Source organism: Chamaea fasciata, unplaced genomic scaffold (genome assembly GCF_029207755.1).
Source record: "Chamaea fasciata isolate MVZ Bird 193981 ecotype frontalis unplaced genomic scaffold, bChaFas1.0.hap1 SCAF_37, whole genome shotgun sequence".
NCBI classification, from domain to species: domain Eukaryota; kingdom Metazoa; phylum Chordata; class Aves; order Passeriformes; family Sylviidae; genus Chamaea; species Chamaea fasciata.
In genome coordinates this window covers 413,985-432,091 of record NW_027094122.1, presented here as the reverse complement: position 1 = coordinate 432,091, position 18,107 = coordinate 413,985, and the positions used below count along the sequence as shown (strand labels likewise).

At 57.1% G+C, this 18,107-nt stretch overlaps 1 protein-coding gene across 1 annotated transcript; it reads right to left on the bottom strand.

Moving 5' to 3' along the window:
* Window positions 1–4,626: 4,626 nt before the first annotated feature.
* On the bottom strand, window positions 4,627–16,344 carry LOC136303557 (zinc finger protein 850-like). Its single transcript, XM_066207193.1, has 5 exons — window positions 15,851–16,344; window positions 9,630–10,805; window positions 6,362–7,129; window positions 5,884–6,278; window positions 4,627–4,664 (listed from the first exon to the last, which is right to left on the bottom strand). The coding sequence occupies exons 1-5, from the start codon at window positions 16,342–16,344 to the stop codon at window positions 4,627–4,629; spliced, it is 2,871 nt and encodes a 956-aa protein (XP_066063290.1).
* Window positions 16,345–18,107: the final 1,763 nt, after the last annotated feature.

Sequence of the window (18,107 nt, the reverse complement as noted above, 5' to 3'; positions counted from 1 at the left end):
AATTGATTTTGCCTTTGCCTCCTCTTGCACTAAAGGAGCCTCATTTCAGCAGCCAGGAAGGCAAAGCTCATTCCTGGCCCTGGCTGCTGCTGTCCGTGCAGCATTTCCATCCCTCCCGTGGCCTCTTCCCTCAGGGTCCCCAGCAGCAGCAGCTGCCGGAGCAGCACATGGAAACTGCAGATGGAAGTGCTGCCCACCCCAGCCTGAAGCTGCACAAGGATCCTGCTGCCAGGAACCCCAATATTCCCTCCCAGGGGCCCTGCAAACAGTCACCAATTTTCAGAAGAGCAGTGTGGACAGCAGCTGCACCTGGCCGTTATCCTCTATGAAAGGAAGAAAAAAAGACCTCAGCATCGGCTGCTCGGGGCTCAGCTGGGCGTGAGCCTGCAAACCCACAGGGCACCAAGTGTTTGGTGGGCACACAGTGGCCGTGGCTGGGGGCACAGAGCCTTGCATGGTCAGAGAGCGGCAGGAGCACCGCAACCAGCTGCAGGGCGACAGGGCTGGGTCTCAGCATGTCCTTGTCCAAAACTGCAAAGCTGAGCATCACGGCCGTCATCCTGACTGACTGTTCATCTGTGTCCCGCAGGAGCTCCACAAAATGTTCAGTCAGGGGCCACACGTTTTTGGCCTGTGAGGAACACAAGTCGTGAAACGCCACCCTGGTGCCAACAGGGCCCAGAGGCCAAAGGCCTGTCCCGAGGTACTCGGGCAGCCGTGCCAGGAGGCAGGAGAGCTGGGAGCAGCTGCCTGAGCTCTCGAAGCCCAGCCAAGCCCAAGCGACTGCATTCCCCAGCTCAGCTCCAGCCACTGCCCCCTTGTCACCATTGAGGGAGGGATCCTCAGTGAGCTCGAGAAGGGCCCTGAGCGCAAGGTTACACCTTTCCCTGCACTCACTCCGCAGGTACTTTGGGGGAGCGCCAGAGCAGCCGGCTGGCAGGAACATGGCAGCTCCCCGGGGGCTGCTTGTGGCCTCTGACACCCAATTCCTCAGGGCTTCCCACCAGCCCAGCCCCTCAGAGTCTCCCCCAGCCCGGCCAGCCTGCCCGGCAGCAGAGGCGCAGCCCCACAGCAGCTCCAGAGGAGCCCGATCAAGAGGCACCGCGGAGCCCTCAGCAATCCGGCCAGCAGCACACGGGCAGGAGGACACAGACGGCGGTTCCTGGCTGGCACAGGGCTTGTGGCCATCTCCAGGCTCCGGCCTCGCAGGGATGCCCACAGCTCCGGCCCCCGCCCACGCGCTCTCTCGGCAGTGCAAAGGCTTCCGCAGGACCACCGAGGGCCGAGGGGCTTCTGGCCATTTTCCCTGCAAGGCTGCACGCCTGGGCAGCTTGCTGAGCACAAAGCACCCTTTTCCCCCTCTTCCCCTGTGCACCCAGGGCAGCAAAAGAAAAATCCTGGGAGTCTGTGTATTGTAACACATATCCTATATTTATATACTGAAGAAAAAAAGAAGAAAAGAAGAATCCTGTAGAAGAAGAAAATCCCCGCTGGCTCAGTTGGCCCCAGCAGGCAGAGTGTCCCAGATCAGCTCTCCGCAGAGCTCCAGCAGCGCAGCCAGCCCAGGCCCGACAGTCGAGGCCGTGTCTTCCGTGCCCTGCGGAGCTGATCTCGCAGCTTCCGCAGGATGGAGTACGGAGCTCTCTGGACTGCCCGGAGGACCAAGGCTGTTTCAATGGCCAGGTTTCTGATGGCAGGGCTGCTGTCATCTGCCGTGTCTTCAAGGGCTGCAAGACAGAGGAATACGGGGCCATAGCCCTGATCAGCAGGGACCCAAGGAGAGCCCCCTGCCAGGGCCAGCCCAGCCCGCTCTTGCCATGGCCACGAGGGAGCAGGGACCAAGGGGATTGAAACATTAATTTTGAAGAATTACAGACTTTAACTGGATATTGCTGAAGTAAGACAGATAGACTTCCCCTTTGATAAGCAGAAGCCGGATTTAAGGAACTGATAAATCATGGGGCCTGTCAACTTATGTTTGTGTGTTCTGACTAATCAATAGGCTTCAAGAAGCACAGTTAATTCATAAATGAAATACTCCTGGGAAAACAGGATTCAGTCGTCACGCAATGCTAAAAGGTTAAAAAGTCAAAGCGAAGAAGACTCACTTACTTCATCATTTTGAGACCCCGCCCCATAAAAAAGACCACCGACCCATTTCAAAGAACAAACCACGCATGCTTAATAGCTTTTGGCTAATTACCATAGGAAGCGGGGAATGGGAGGTACTAAAGTCATGAATATACATTTGTGTTTTGGGTATTCAATCCTTCTGTACATAAAAAGACCCTGTGATCTTCTGTGAGCGCGCGTGTGTTCGGGAGCTATCCCGCACGCTGCCCGGCGTCGTAATTAAACATACACTTTCTAACTCTAAACTGCTGGAGAGTCTTTTGTCCGTCATTGTTGGATATCGGCATTAGGGCGATATTCCTATTTTTTTTAGTAATTCAATAGAACACCCCAAATTGCCCAATTTGGACCCCAAATTTCCAAGAATTAGCTGTATAGAGCCAAAATTCACAAAAATTTCCTTTATGGGCCCCAAAACTCCACTATAGAGGTGCCAAGACTCCCCCAGACCCCCTTACATCCCATGTAGAGAACCCCAGATCCCCTATAGGGTCCCCCAGGCGCCCCCGGACCCTCTATCGAGCCCCTATATATCCCCTCAGACCCCCCTGGGGACCTCCAGACCCCCCCAGACCCCCCAAATCCCCCACAGACACCCAGACCCCATTTAGGGACGCCCCGACCCCCTTTACGGACCCCGCTGGACCCTCTACAGAGCCCCCAGACCCCGATAGAGCCCCTAGACCCGCCCAGCCCCCTTTAGGGATCCCCAGACCGCCCTAAAGCCCCTACAGACCGCCCCAAATCTCCTGCAGATCCCCCATCAAATCCTCTAAGGAGACTTCCAGGGCCCCCCAGACCCCTATAGATCCCCTATAGATCCCCTATAGATCTCCCATTGCCCCACCGTAGGTCTCGGACACGCCGGAGCCGGCTCGGGGGACCCGGAATAAAGATGGCGGCGCCCGGGAGAGCCACCTCTGGATAATGTACGCATGCGCTCGAGGGAACCCGCCAGCAGATGGGCGGGGCCCAAGGGAAAAGAGGCGTGGCAAATGAAAGGGCGGGGAACGAATGGAACGAGGCGGGGTCAGAGAAGGGCGGGAACTGGGAGGGTAAAGGGGCGGGGTCCGGGAAACGGCGGGAATTCTGAGGGGAAATGGGCGGGGTCAGGGGAACGCGCGGTCCTAAAAGGGCCCGGTTTGGCTTAAAATCACCCAAAAGACCCTAAAATCTCCGGCACCGAGACCGAGACCGACACCAGAAACGGCACCGAGACCGAGACCGACACCGACACCAGAACCGAGACCGGCACCGCTCCGGGACCCGCACTGTGGGACCGACATCGAAACCGGCACCAGAACTGGGACCGGAACCAAGACTGAGACCGACACCGACACTGGGACCGGCGCCGGGAGCGCTGCGGAACCGGCACCGGCACCAGGACTGCTCCAGGACTGCGGCCAGAACCCAGACCGGGAGCGCTCCGGGATGGAGACCGAGACCGGCACCGGAACCAGCACCGAGACTGGCACCGCTCCGGGACCAAGACTGGGATTGGCACTGGGAGCACTCCGGGACCAAAAACGGCACCGGCACCGCTCCGACACCGAGATTGAGACCAGGACCGAAACTGGAACCGGCACTGGCACCGAGACTGGCACCGCTCCGGGATCGAGATCGGCACCGCGACCGGAATCAGCACCGGGAGCGCTCCGGGACCGAGACTGAGACCGAGGCCGAAACAGGGACCGGGATCGGACCCGGAATCGCTCCGGGATCGGCTCCAGGATCGCTCCGGGACCGCCGCGTTCGCTCCGGGGAGTTTTGGCCGCGCCCCCGGGCGGGACTGGGAGGGACGGGGAGGTTGCCCTGGGCCGGGCGGGACCGCCTCGGTTCGCATCGTTCCGAGGCGGCCACCCCGGTCCAGACGATCCCAGTCTCTATGGTTCTGATCCAGATGGTCCAGCCTGTGAAATCCCAGTCCATGTGATCCCAGTCTGTAAAATCCCAGTCCATGTGACCAAGAACTCTCCAAGTTTGATTTACTCTCAAACCACATCCCACCCACCCAGCCCCACACAATCCCGATCCCAACATCCGCCCACAAAAATATCCCCAAACTCAGGAACCGCCCCCGGGATATTTGGGGCGAGCTCCCCCTCCCCGGGCACCTGCGGGATGGGGGCCGATGATCCCGGCGGTGCCGCCAGTTCAGGGAGCGCTGGAGCCGCCGCTCCCTCCGCTCGTCTTCTCCTCCCGCTCCTGCTGCCGCTGCGCCTCTTCCTCCCTCCCTCCTCCTCCTCCCCCGGGCCCGGGCCCGGCCTGGGAGGGCGGGGCCAAGGAAAGGGCGGGAACTGGGAGGGGAAAGGGGCGGGGCCAAGGGGACGCGCGGTCCTAAAACCGCCCGGGTTCGCTTAAAATCGCCAATTGTGCCGAAAATCCACCGTAAATCCACCAGGTTTAGCTTCAAATCATCCAAATGGGCCAAAAATCTCCGGGAACGGGACAAGATCAGCACCGGAACCCGCAGCAACACCAACACTGAGACCGTCACCGCAACTGAGACCGGCCCCGCACAGGCACCGGCACTGGGACCGACACCGAGACCAAAACCGGCACCAGAACTGGTACCGGGACCAAGACTGAGACCACGACCGACACTGCGACCGGCGCCGGGAGCGCTCCGGAACCGGCCCCGGGAAGGCTCCAGGACCGCGGCCAGAACCGAGACCGGCAGCGCTCCGGGACAGACCGAGACCGGCACCGGAACCAGCTCCGAGACTGGCGCTGATCCGAAACCGAGACTGAGACCGAGCCCGAAACCGGGACGGGGATCGGACCCGGAATCGCTCCGGGACCGCCGCGCTCGCTCCGGGGAGTTTTGGCCGCGCCTCCGGGCGGGACTGGGAGGGACTGGGCGGTTCCCCGGGGCCGGGCGGGACCGCCTCGCTTCGCATCGTTCCGATGCAGCCATCCCAGTCCATGTGATCCCAGTTCGTATGATCCCAGCCTCCATGGTTCTGATCCAGATGGTCCAGCCTGTGAAATCCCAGTCCATGTGATCCCAGTCTGCACAATCCCAGTCTGCACAGTGCCAGTCTCTAAAATCGATGCTGTTTTACACCACAACGACACAGATTCTGATCTTCAGAAGGCTGAAAATGACTCCTTTAGTTTTTCGGAATGTGTCTCCCTTAGTATTTTACACAGACCAATCTGATCGGTGACAAAAAGACAAACCTCGTCAATCACATTGGTCAGAGCAGAAGGACATCAAGAAGTCCCTCCTAGGAAAAGGAATGAAAAACAATGCTACAGTTTTTAGAAAAACACTCCTCTTGTTTACAGAAAATTCCCTGAGAAAAGAATTTCACAAAACCAAAAGATCTCAGGCACGAAAGCAGGGCTACAGTCTCTCTTGGCTTTTGCAGTGCAGAAAGAGGGAGAAGAAAAAAAAATTAAGGCCTAATCAAAAGGAAAACTGGCAAGGTGACTTCCCAACACGGAACACAGGGAATGTGGGTCACCAGGGCTCTGCCCAATGTGGCTCCACCAGCGGGGGCTGGAGCTGGAGCCGAGCTCGAAGCTCTTTCTGCACTGGGGGCACTGGCAGGGCTTTCCTGATAGTGCCTTTGTTGGTGTTGGGTCAAGGCTGAGCTCTGTGAGAAGCTCTTCCCACACTGGGGACACTCTTGGGGCCCTCCCTGGTGTGGATGCGCCGGTGGATGATGAGGTTGGGGTTGTGCCTGAAGCCCTTCCCGCAGTGGGGGCAGCGGAAGGGCCTCTCCTCTGTGTGTGTCTGCTGGTGTTCAAGGAGCAGGGTGCTGGTCACAAACCCCTTCCCACACTGGGAACACTTGTAGGGCCTCTCCCCAGTGTGGATCCTCTGGTGGATAATCAGGTTGGGTGTGTGCCTAAAGCTCTTCCCACATTCCCCACATTCGTAGGGCCGTTCTCCTGTGTGGATCCTCTGGTGGCTGATCAGGCGGCACCGCCAGCTAAAGCTCTTCCCACATTCCCCACACTCAAAGGTTCGTTCCCCGGCGTGGGTCATCCAGTGATGGATCCGGTTGGACCCCATGCTGAAGCTCTTCCCACATTTCTCACTCTCATTGAGTCGTTCCCTGGTGTGGATCTTCTGGTGCTGGATGAGGTGTGAGCTCCGCTTGAAGCCCTTCCTGCAGTCGGGGCAGTGGAAGGGCCTCTCCTCTGCATGTGTCTGCTGATGTTCAAGCAGCAGGGTGCTGGTCACAAACCCCTTCCCACACTGGCAACATTGTAGGGCCTCTCCCCAGTGTGGATCCTCTGGTGGAACCTCAGGCTGCCGCTCTGCCTGAAGCCCTTCCCACACTCCCCACACTTGTACGGCCTTTCCCCAGTGTGGATGTTCTGGTGGTGGATCAGGTGGATTCTCTGGCTGAAGCTCTTCCCACATTCCCCACATTCGTAGGGCTGTTCTCCTGCGTGGATCCTCTTGTGGCTGATCAGGCGGCACCGCCAGCTAAAGGTCTTCCCGCACTCCCCACACTCATAGGGTCGTTCCCCGGGGTGGGTCCTCTGGTGATGGATCCGGTTGGACCTCACGCTGAAGCTCTTCGCACATTCCTCGCTCTCATCGAGTCGTTCCCTGGTGTGGATCTTCTGGTGCTGGATGAGGTGTGAGCTCCGCTTGAAGCCCTTCCTGCAGTCAGGGCAATGGAAGGGCCTCTCCTCCGTGTGCGTGCTCTGGTGCACGAGGAGATAAGTGCTGGTCTGAAACCTCTTCCTGCATTGATCACACTCGTAGGGCCTCTCCCCACTGTGGGTCATCTGGTGACGGATCAGGTGGGATTTATGGCTGAAGCTCTTCCCACATTCCCCACACTCATACGGCTTTTCTCCGGTGTGGATCCTCTGGTGGCAGATCAGGTGGCACCGTCGGCTGAAGCTCTTCCCACACTCCCCACACTCGTAGGGTCTCTCCCCAGTGTGGGTCCTCTGGTGGCGGAGCAGGTCGCTCTGCCAGCGGAAGCTCTTCCCACACTCGGAGCACTTGTGGGGCTTCTCCCCATCACGAAGCTGCTCATGGACCACCAGCTCTGAGCTCTGGCTCCATCTCCGGCCGCCTTCCCGGCCCGGCCTGGCTCTTTCCTCCTCACATCCTCGCCAGCTGCGTTTGCAGCCCCTCCTCCTCAGGGATCTCCGGCCCTTTTCCTCCCCGTTGCATTCCTGCGCCGTGGAGCCGCTCAAAACGGCCTCTGCCACGAGCTTCTGCCGCGGGGATTTGTCCTCCCTGCTCTCCATGCTCGGCTCCCTGTCTGGGGGAGGAAGGACAAGGACAGGATGGGATTTGCCTCCGTGTCACAGGGAAGGGGAAGGAGATCCCCCGTCTGCTCGGTGCCCGCCCTCCCCGGGCTGCGGCGAGTCCCAGGAACCCGAAAAGCTCCCCCCTCTTCTGTCTCCCCACCTACGGATACTGGGAGTGACTGGGCTTACACTGGGACTGACTGGGCTCATACTGGGACTGACCAGTGTTATAAATGCATATTATAAACTTGGCTTTTTGCAAGATGTGTTCTATATGGTTAAGAATATTGTGTAATTATATAAGGTTTTTTAGTTCTGCTATTAGTAAAGAAAATTAGGCATAGAGGTACTAGATGATATAGTATGCTTAAACTGTCTGTTTGATCGGGATAACATCTAGTGAACATGTAAAGGAGACTCTGCTATTGAGATACCAACTATCAGCATCTACCATCTGAAGAAAGTACGGACCAAGGCTCAACCTGGAGGTGATAAGGAAGACACAGCCAAGAAACACGCATGCCCTAAAACAGCGGACCCAAGGAGGGACCATGCAAAACAGTTCCCGGAATATGGAAACTAGTTTATGGAAAAATATGAACATTCAACAGGTTGATACAATGGCAATGGCATTTAAAGAATGACTCTGATACAGCAGAGTGTGGACTTGGCTAAATGCCAAGTCAACCGGCCAAACGTACTTAGCTTTTTTTTTTATCTCCTAACTGACTCATTTTCTATTAAACCTATTTCTGAAAATTTACATAGAAAGTGAACCTTGTTTTTCACAGACTGGGCTCATACTGGGACTGACCAGGCTCATACTGGGAGCAGCCACTGCCGGCACCGGGACACCCCAAAAACACCTCCCGGGGAGCCCCCGATGTCCCCCCGAGGGGCATCTGCTGCTCGGCTTTGGATCCCCGCGAGCTTCAAACATCCCCCCAACAAACCCCAAACCCAGGGACCCCCCCCAGGATATTTGGGGCGAGCTCCCCCTCCCCGGGCACCTGCGGGATGGGGGGCGATGATCCCGGCGGTGCCGCCCGTTCAGGGAGCGCTGGAGCCGCCGCTCCCTCCGCTCGTCTTCTCCTCCCGCTCCTGCTGCCGCTGCGCCTCTTCCTCCCTCCCTCCTCCTCCTCCCCCGGGCCCGGGCCCGGCCTGGGAGGGCGGGGCCAAGGAAAGGGCGGGAACTGGGATGGGAAAGGGGCGGGGCCAAGGGGACGCACGGTCCTAAAACCGCCCGGGTTCGCTTAAAATCGCCAGTTGTGCCGAAAATCCACCGTAAATCCACCAGGTTTAGCTTCAAATCATCCAAATGGGCCAAAAACCTCCGGGACCGGGACCGGGACCGAGACAAGATCAGCACCGGAACCTGCAGCAACACCAAGGCTGAGACGGTCACCGCAACTGAGACCGGCCCCGCACAGGCACCGGCACTGGGATCGACACCGAGACCAAAACCGGCACCAGAACTGGTACCGGGACCAAGACTGAGACCACGACCGACAATGCGACCGGCGCCGGGAGCGCTCCGGAACCGGCCCCGGGAAGGCTCCAGGACCGCGGCCAGAACCGAGACCGGCAGCGCTCCGGGACAGACCGAGACCGGCACCGGAACCAGCTCCGAGACTGGCGCTGATCCGAAACCGAGACTGAGACCGAGCCCGAAACCGGGACGGGGATCGGACCCGGAATCGCTCCGGGATCGCTCCGGGACCGCCGCGCTCGCTCCGGGGAGTTTTGGCCGCGCCGCCGGGCGGGACCGAGCTAGGAGACTCGGAGCTTCAGAAGGCTGAAAATGACTCCTTTAGTTTTTCGGAATGTGTCTCCCTTAGTATTTTACACAGACCAATCTGATCGGTGACAAAAAGACAAACCTCGTCAATCACATTGGTCAGAGCAGAGGGACATCAAGAAGTCCCTCCTAGGAAAAGGAATGAAAAACAATGCTACAGTTTTTAGAGAAACACTCCTCTTGTTTACAGAAAATTCCCTGAGAAAAGAATTTCACAAAACCAAAAGATCTCAGGCACGAAAGCAGGGCTACAATCTCTCTTGGCTTTTGCAGTACAAAGAGAGGGAGAAGAGAAAATAATTAAGGTCTAATCAAAAGGATAATCGGCAAGGTGACTTCCCAACACGGAACACAGGGAATGTGGGTCACCGGGGCTCTGCCCAGTGTGGCTCCTCCAGTGGGGGCTGGAGCTGGAGCCGAGCTCGAAGCTCTTTCTGCACTGGGGGCACTGGCAGGGATTTCCTGATGGTGCCTTTGTTGGTGTTGGGTCAAGGCTGAGCTCTGTGAGAAGCTCTTCCCACACTGGGGACACTCTTGGGGCCTCTCCCCAGTGTGGATGCGCCGGTGGATGATGAGGTTGGAGTTGTGCCTGAAGCCCTTCCCGCAGTGGGGGCAGCGGAAGGGCCTCTCCTCTGTGTGTGTCTGCTGGTGTTCAAGGAGCTTGCTGCTGACCCGAAACCCCTTCCCACACTGGCAACACTTGTAGGGCCTCTCCCCAGTGTGGATTTTTAGGTGCAAGCTCAGGCTGGCTCTGTGGCTGAAGCCCTTCCCACATTCCCCACACTTGTACGGCCTTTCCCCAGTGTGGATGTTCTGGTGCTGGATCAGGTTGATTTTCTGGCTGAAGCTCTTCCCACATTCCCCACACTCGTAGGGCCGTTCCCCGGTGTGGGTCCTTTGGTGGAGGATCAGGTGGGAGCTCCGGCTGAAGCTCATCCCACATTCCCCACACTTGTAGGGCCTTTCCCCAGTGTGGATTCTATGGTGAAAGATCAGCCTGGACCTCAGACTGAAGCTCTTCCCACATTCCCCACACTCATAGGGTCTCTCTCCGGTGTGGATGCTTTGGTGGCTGATCAGACTTGAACTCTGGATGAAACTCTTCCCACATTCCCTACACTCATAGGGCCTCTCCCCAGTGTGGATCTTTTGGTGTAGCCTCAGGTTGGCTCTCTGCCTGAAGCCCTTCCCACATTCCCCGCACGTGTACGGCCTTTCCCCAGTGTGGATGTTCTGATGCTCAATCAGGGTGGCTCTCTCTGTGAAGCTCTTCCCACATTCCCCACACTCGTAGGGTCGTTCCCCTGTGTGGAACATCTGGTGGCGGAGTAGGCTGGACCTCTGGCTGAAGCTCATCCCACATTCCCCACACTCGTAGGGCTTCTCCCCAGTGTGGATCCTTTGGTGGAAGTTCAGGTTGGCTCTGTACCTGAAGCCCTTCCCACACTCCCCACACTTGTACGGCCTTTCCCCAGTGTGGATGTTCTGGTGCTGGATCAGGTTGATTCTCTGGCTGAAGCTCTTCCCACATTCCCCACACTCGTAGGGTCGTTCACCTGTGTGAATCCTTTGGTGGCAGATCAGGCTGTTGGCCTGGCTGAAGCTCTTCCCACACTCGGAGCACTTGTGGGGCTTCTCCCCATCACGAAGCTGCTCATGGACCACCAGCTCTGAGCTTTGGCTCCATCTCCGGCCGCCTTCCCGGCCCGGCCTGGCTCTTTCCTCCTCACATCCTCGCCAGCTGCGTTTGCAGCCCCTCCTCCTCAGGGATCTCCGGCCCTTTTCCTCCCCGTTGCATTCCTGCGCCGTGGAGCCGCTCAAAACGGCCTCTGCCACGAGCTTCTGCCGCGGGGATTTGTCCTCCCTGCTCTCCATGCTCGGCTCCCTGTCTGGGGGAGGAAGGACAAGGACAGGATGGGATTTGCCTCCGTGTCACAGGGAAGGGGAAGGAGATCCCCCGTCTGCTCGGTGCCCGCCCTCCCCGGGCTGCGGCGAGTCCCAGGAACCCGAAAAGCTCCCCCCTCTTCTGTCTCCCCACCTACGGATACTGGGACTGACCGGGCTTATACTAGGAGCAGCCACTTCCAGCACCGCGACTCCCGAACCCTCTTCCCGGCCATCCCGCCCCTCCAGCCCCTAACGGGGTCCCGGCAATCCCAGGCGTTCCCCCGCCTCTCGGGCTCCCCGCTTTGCGGTTCTGGGCTCTCCTCTCTCTGGGCTCCCGCTCAGGGAAGCGGCGGCTCTCCCGGGCTCCCCAAACCCGGTGTTCCCCCGCCCCGGCTCTGCCGACACCGGGACCCCCCAAAAACACCTCCCGGGGAGCCCCCGATGTCCCCCCGAGGGGCATCTGCTGCTCGGCTTTGGATCCCCGCGAGCTCCAAACATCCCCCCAACAAACCCCAAACCCAGGGACCCCCCGGGATATTTGGGGCGAGCTCCCCCTCCCCGGGCACCTGCGGGATGGGGGGCGATGATCCCGGCGGTGCCGCCCGTTCAGGGAGCGCTGGAGCCGCCGCTCCCTCCGCTCGTCTTCTCCTCCCACTCCTGCTGCCGCTGCGCCTCTTCCTCCCTCCCTCCTCCTCCTCCCCCGGGCCCGGGCCCGGCCTGGGAGGGCGGGGCCAAGGAAAGGGCGGGAACTGGGAGGGGAAAGGGGCGGGGTCAGGGACAGGGCGGGAATCGTGAGGGCAATGGGCGTGGCCGAGGGGACGCGCGGTCCTAAAAGGGCCCGGTTCGAACGAAAAGCATTCAAACGGGACTGAAATTGTCTAAAGAAGCCTAAAATCCACCCTTACACCGATCAGGTTTGGCCTCAAATCACCCTAAGAGGCCTGCAATCCCCACAAAGTGGCCTAAAATCACCCAAAGGGCACTAAAAGCCACCCTATAGCCACAGGGTTTGGCCTGAAATCAGCCACTTGGGGATAAAATCATCCAAAGGGGTCTAAAACCAGCCAATGCGGCCTAAAATTGCCAAACGTGGTTTCAAACCCACACAAAATGGCCAAGAATCCCCTCAAATCTCCTAAAAGGCTGTGAAATCCTCCCTGAAAATACCGGGTGTGGCCTAAAATCAACAAAATGTACCTGAAGTCCACCCTAAAACCTAACAGATTTCAACTAAATTCACCCAAATGGGACTAAGCCCCACCGAAATGGGCCTAAAAAACATTCAAAGGGATCAGAAATCCACCCTAAAACTGCCCAGTTTATCTTAAAATCACTCAAATGGGACTAAACCCCACCAGATTTTGCCTAAAATCAGACAAAGGGGCCAAAAATCCACACTAAAAGGCTCAAAACCCCACCCTAAACCTGCCCAGTTTGGCCTAAAATTACCCAAACCCGCCTAAAATCTCCGGGACCTGGACCCAGACCAAAATCAGCACCAGAAGCGGCACCAGCACCAGGAGTGAGACCGAGACCGGATCCGAGACTGGCTCCGAGAGCGGCACCGCTGCAGGACCGGGACCGGAACCGACAGCAGCACCCGCAGCGGCGCTGCACAGGCACCGGGACTGCGGCCGAGACCGGGACGGAAACCGGCACCAGAGCTGCCACCGGGACAAGACTGAGACCGGGACCGCAACCGGCAAAAAACGGCCCAAAAGTCACCAAACACGCCCCTAAAGAGACCGACAGTGCCTGAAAGGTGCCAGAAAATGGCCACAAAATGGCCCCCAAATGACCAAAACCTGACTAGAAATGCCCCTGAAATTACAAAACATGTCTCAAAATGATTCAAAGCGTGACCAAAAATGACCCAAGAGTGACAGAAAATTGCCCAAAATGCCGCAGGATGGGGGAGAGCCCGGAGAGACACAGAATTCCCAAAAATTTTTTTAAAAAATCACCCCAAAACTGCATAAAAAAGGAAAATTATTTTTAAAAAATCCTGAAAAAAGCCTCAAAATAGCTCAGAAAAAGAAAAAAACCCAGAAAATGCCTGCAAAACTTCCAGTAATATTCCCAAATTTTCCCAGACTCCCCAGAATTTCCCAAATTCCCCAAAATTCCCCAGAAATTCAACCAAACTCCATCAAAAATCACCCAGAAAATGAAAAAAACCAAGCCAAACAAACCCTTCAAATGCTCAGAAATATTTTTTAAAATCCCTCAAAACTCCACAAAAATTCCCTGAAAACTCCCCAACTCCTCAGATTTCTCAAAATTCCCAACATATACCCCAAAGAAGCCCCCAAATAACAACAGAAAACCGTCTGAAAATGCAAAAACACCACCCCAAAGTTCCTAAAAATATTTTAAAAATCCCCGAAAGCACCCAGAAAGTCCCCCAAAATCCAAAGAAAATTTCCCGAAACTTCCACAAACTCACAGAATTCCTGAAATCCTTGACAACTGCCAAAATTTCCTACATGTGCTCTCGATGAAGTGGTGCAGCAGGCAGGACTTGCTCGTGCCGGTGCTGCTGATCACCAAGAACTGCCGGAACTTCCCACATTTGGTATCAAAATTCCCCAAAATCTCCTCTTGAGAGCCCAAAATTCCAAAGTTTGGACTCAGAATCTCCTCTGAGGACCCCAAAACTCCTGAAAATCCCCTCTAGAGATCCCAAAATTCCCACACTTGGACCCAAAGTCCCTGCTTTTGGATCCAAAATTCCCCCGAAATTCCCCTCAAAATTCCCAATAGAGGCCCCAAAATTCAAAAAAGTTCCCAATAGAAAACCCCAAATTGCCCCATTTGGACCTCTACATTTCCAAGAATTCCCTGTACAGAGCCCAAAATTCCCTCCAAGGATCCCAAAATTTCCCTACAGAGATCCCAAGACCCTCCCCAAACCCTCTATATGCTCCCCCAGGCTCCTATAGAAGCCCTATAGACCCACCCCAAACCCCTTTTAGGGACCCCCGCAGATCCCCTATAGACCCCCCAGACCCCCCCTAAATCCCCTATAGAGACCCCCAGACCCCTTCCCAATCCCCTGTGGGACCCTCCCCCCCAGCCCCTTTTAGGAAGCCCCAAGCCCTCCCCAAATCCCCTGCAGAGACCCTGAGATCCCCTAAATGGACCCTCAGACCCCTTCCAGGGACCCCCAGGCCCTCCCAAAATCCCCTAGGGAGACCCCCAGATCCCCTAGGGAGACCCCCAGGCCACGCTGAACCCTCTCGAGATCCCCTATATATCCCCTGGAGCCCCCTCAGAGCCCCTTTGGGGACCCTCAGACCGCCCCAAAACCCCACACAGGGACCCACGGACACCCCCACACCTCCCCGGAGCCGCTACAGGCTCCCCCAGATCCCCGACAGACCCCCCAAGCCCCGGAAAGGCCACCCAGACCCCAACAATCCCCAAAAGAGACCCCCAGAGCCCCGGACTTAGGGACGCCCCGAGCCCCTTTACGGACCCCTACGGACCCTCTATAGACCCCTCAGACCCCTATGGAGCCCCTATAGCCCCCCAAACCCCCTTTAGGGACGCCCAGACCGCCCTAAATCCCCTATGGAACTCCTTACAGACCACCCACTAAACCCCCTAAAGACACCCCCAGGTCCCCCCAGACCCCTAGAGATCCCCTAGAGATCCCCTATAGATCCCCTATAGATCCCCTATAGATCCCCCATTGCCCCACCGTAGGTCTCGGACACGCCGGAGCCGGCTCGGGGGACCAGGAACAAAGATGGCGGCGCCTGGGGGAGCCACTCCTGGGTCATCTGCGCATGCGCTGGACGGAACGCGCCAGCAGATGGGCGGAGCCCAAGGGAAAAGAGGCGTGGCCAATGAAAGGGCGGGGAACGAACGGAACGAGGCGGGGTCAGAGAAAGGGCGGGAACTGGGAGGGGAAAGGGGCGGGGCCAAGGGGACGCGCGGCCCTAAAACCGCCGGGTTTGCCCTGAAATCACCCAAAATGCGCCTAAAACTCTCCAAAGGGGCCTCAAATCCACCCTAAACCCGATCAGGTTTGGCCTCAAATTATCCAAATGGGATTAAAATCCCCACAAAGTGGCCTAAAATTACCCAAAGGGCACTAAAATGCACCCTAAATCTCCATGGTTTGGCCTCAAATCAGCCCAATGGGGTTAAAAGAATCCAAAGGGCTCTAAAATCCGACCAAGGGGCCTAAAATTGAACAAACTGGTTTAAAAAAAACTCACACAAAATAGCCTGAAATCACTCCTAAATCTCCCAAATGGGTGTAAAATCCAAACTGAACGTACCCGGTTTGGCCTAAAATCAACCAAAAAGATCTAAAATCACCCAACATGGCCTGAAAGCCACACAAAAGGACCTAAAATCACCAGAGAAGGACTTTGTTTGACATGAAATTATCCAAAGAGGCTGAAAATCCACTCATAAGGGCCAAAAATAACCAAAAAGAAGGGGCCTAAAACCTCCCACGCACACCTAAGATCCACCCATGTGGGGCGAAAATCATTCAAAGGGACTTAAAATCCACCAAAAATATCCCAGTTTATCATAAAATCACCCAAATGAGGCGAAACCAGACCCAAATGGGCGTAAAATCATCCAAAGGGATAAAAAATCCACCCTAAAGCCCACCAGATTTGGCCCCAAACCACCCAAAGTTATCTAAAATCCACCCAACACGGAACACAGGGAATGTGGGTCACCGGGGCTCTGCCCAATGTGGCTCCTCCAGTGGGGGCTGGAGCTGGAGCCGAGCTCGAAGCTCTTTCTGCACTGGGGGCACTGGCAGGGCTTTCCTGATGGTGCCTTTGTTGGTGTTGGGTCAAGGCTGAGCTCTGTGAGAAGCTCTTCCCACACTGGGGACACTCTTGGGGCCTCTCCCCGGTGTGGATGCGCCGGTGGATGATGAGGTTGGAGTTGTGCCTGAAGCCCTTCCCGCAGTCGGGGCAGCGGAAGGGCCTCTCCTCTGTGTGTGTCTGCTGGTGTTCAAGGAGCTTGCTGCTGACCCGAAACCCCTTCCCACACTGGGAACCCTCGTAGGGCCTCTCCCCAGTGTGGATCTTTTGGTGCAAGCTCAGGCTGGCTCTGTGGCTGAAGCCCTTCCCACATTCCCCACACTTGTACGGCCTTTCCCCAGTGTGGATGTTCTGGTGCTGGATCAGGTTGATTCTGTGGCCGAAGCTCTGCCCACATTCACCACTCCTGCTCTGGCCATCTGTGAGGTGATGATGTAACTGGAGAAGTTCCAGTCCAGAGGAGGAGCTATGAAACCTGGTTCTGGGGTGGAGTGGCGACATGGACTAAATTCACGCTCTTTTGATGCAGGGCATGCCCTGAAGTTGGATGGGCTGCCTGCATCTCCCAGCTGAGCATCACCTTCCGTCTCCTGCTGCCGCTCAGCAGCTTTTCACCAATCCAGGGGTTGGGATGTATTTGTTGCATTAGCAACTCATCAAAGAAAACTTGTTTTGCAGTCACAAGTACGTTTCAGATTGTTTTATTCCCGAGCATCCCTGACAACTAAACACTGAGCTTTTGTTGTGCCTGAGGGCAAGTGAAGCAGCAGCATGGTGACCGAGGCTGGGACGTGCGACCACCGTGCCAATTGCCCGGAGCGCCGTCAGGCAGTGCCGGGATCCCGGCTGCGGTTCTGGTCCCCACAACGGAGGAATCGCAGCCCCTGCCTCAGAGCCTGTCAGAAAGGCACCCAAGTGAGAGCAGAGGGAGGGCACCCTTCCAGTCTCTCTTGGGCATGGCCACAAAGCAGCCCCTGCTTCTCCTTCCTCCGCCTGTGTTTGGGGTGTGCTGATGGCAGCGCCAGCCAGGTTGTGCTCTGTGTTCCAAAGGCTGTGGAGAGCGGGCATGAAAAGTGCTGCGTGCACAGCGGAGAGTCCTGGAAGGTGCTGGCAAGAGCATCCTGCGGGAACAGGGCTCTGGTCTCTGGCCGGGAACAGCCTGGTTTTGCTGCTGTGAGCGCAGGCAGGAGTGGAGGCAGGTGAAGAGGCAGCGGGCGGCTTGTGTTTGTAGAGGGCCTGGGGCTGCATGTGCGAACCTCCACCTGGAATCACACTGGGGGGAATACGAGCTAGAGCTGGAGCGCCTGGCCAGAAAGGACCAGAAGGAATTCAGCCTTGCCAGGGTTTCTTAGGAGTGTGTTGGTGTTCCCCAGGAAAGTTCCCAATGTGGGGAAACGCCTCTGGGGAAAAGAGGCTTGCTTCTCAAGGAAAGCGCTTTCCATGGAGCTCCCAGTGAGGAAGGTGCAAGTGTCCCCCTTTAGCTGTCTGTGGTCCTTTCAGTCCTTGAGGCCCGTGGCACTTGGCAGATGGAGAAGGGAAGGGAGAAGGCTGTGAAGAGCAGGTTTGGAATCCACCTGAACCTGCAGAGACCAAGGCAAGCACCTGCAGCAGGGTGTGTTACCCCCACTGTGGACAGAGGTGTGAGCAGGAGCATCTCTGAACAGCTGCGAGCCCCAAAGCTGTCTTGGAGAGCTGTGAATTCAAAGGCCTTCATGCACACACATCTCACATCTTACCTGTCTGCTGTGTTTCAACTCTTGGCAATATGCATTTCTGTCTTGCTCGCTGGAAGCGGCTCCGGCCCAGAGGGCCAGCACCGAGCTGGGCTGTGTGGGCCAGGCGGCACGGAGAGTCTTGGCTGATCTTGCTGTGTCCCTGGCCTCAGAAAAGGCTTGGAAGGTTTGCCTCCCAAGGCGCCCTCTCATCGGCTCTTCCTGTGCATCTTGGAGAGAACAAGGCAGGCGTTTCTGGCAGCTGGGCATTAGCAGGCCTTCAAATGGGGGCGTGTTGTGGAGCAGGCCCAGCTGAGACACCCTGAGAGGAGCTCAGCGCTCCTTGCCCCTCTCCGCAGACACATGAGCCTTGTCTGCTTTCGGGATGACCCCGGCTGTGTCAGGGGGTGCTGCTACGTGGACACGAGACAGCCGGTCCTGTCCTGCCGGGTCCCAGCAGTGCATCGCAGCAGTCCTGCATCCCCGTCAGGATGCCGGCCAAGAGAGGTCCTGCAAGCTGAGGCAGCTGATTTGAAGCTTGTGCGGGTGCCT

What these genes read in the sequence shown, in the direction of transcription:
- LOC136303557 (XM_066207193.1), bottom strand. Translation starts at nt 16,344, where the DNA reads ATGTCGCCACTCCACCCCAGAACCAGGTTTCATAGCTCCTCCTCTGGA. An exon ending in AGGATCCACACTGGGGAGAG is followed by an intron (nt 6,279 to 6,361) that starts GCCCTACAATGT and finishes TGCAGAGGAGAG; the next exon opens with GCCCTTCCACTGCCCCGACT. An exon ending in CAGCACCCTGCTCCTTGAAC is followed by an intron (nt 4,665 to 5,883) that starts ACCAGCAGACAC and finishes TGTCGGTCCCAG; the next exon opens with TGCCGGTGCCTGTGCGGGGC.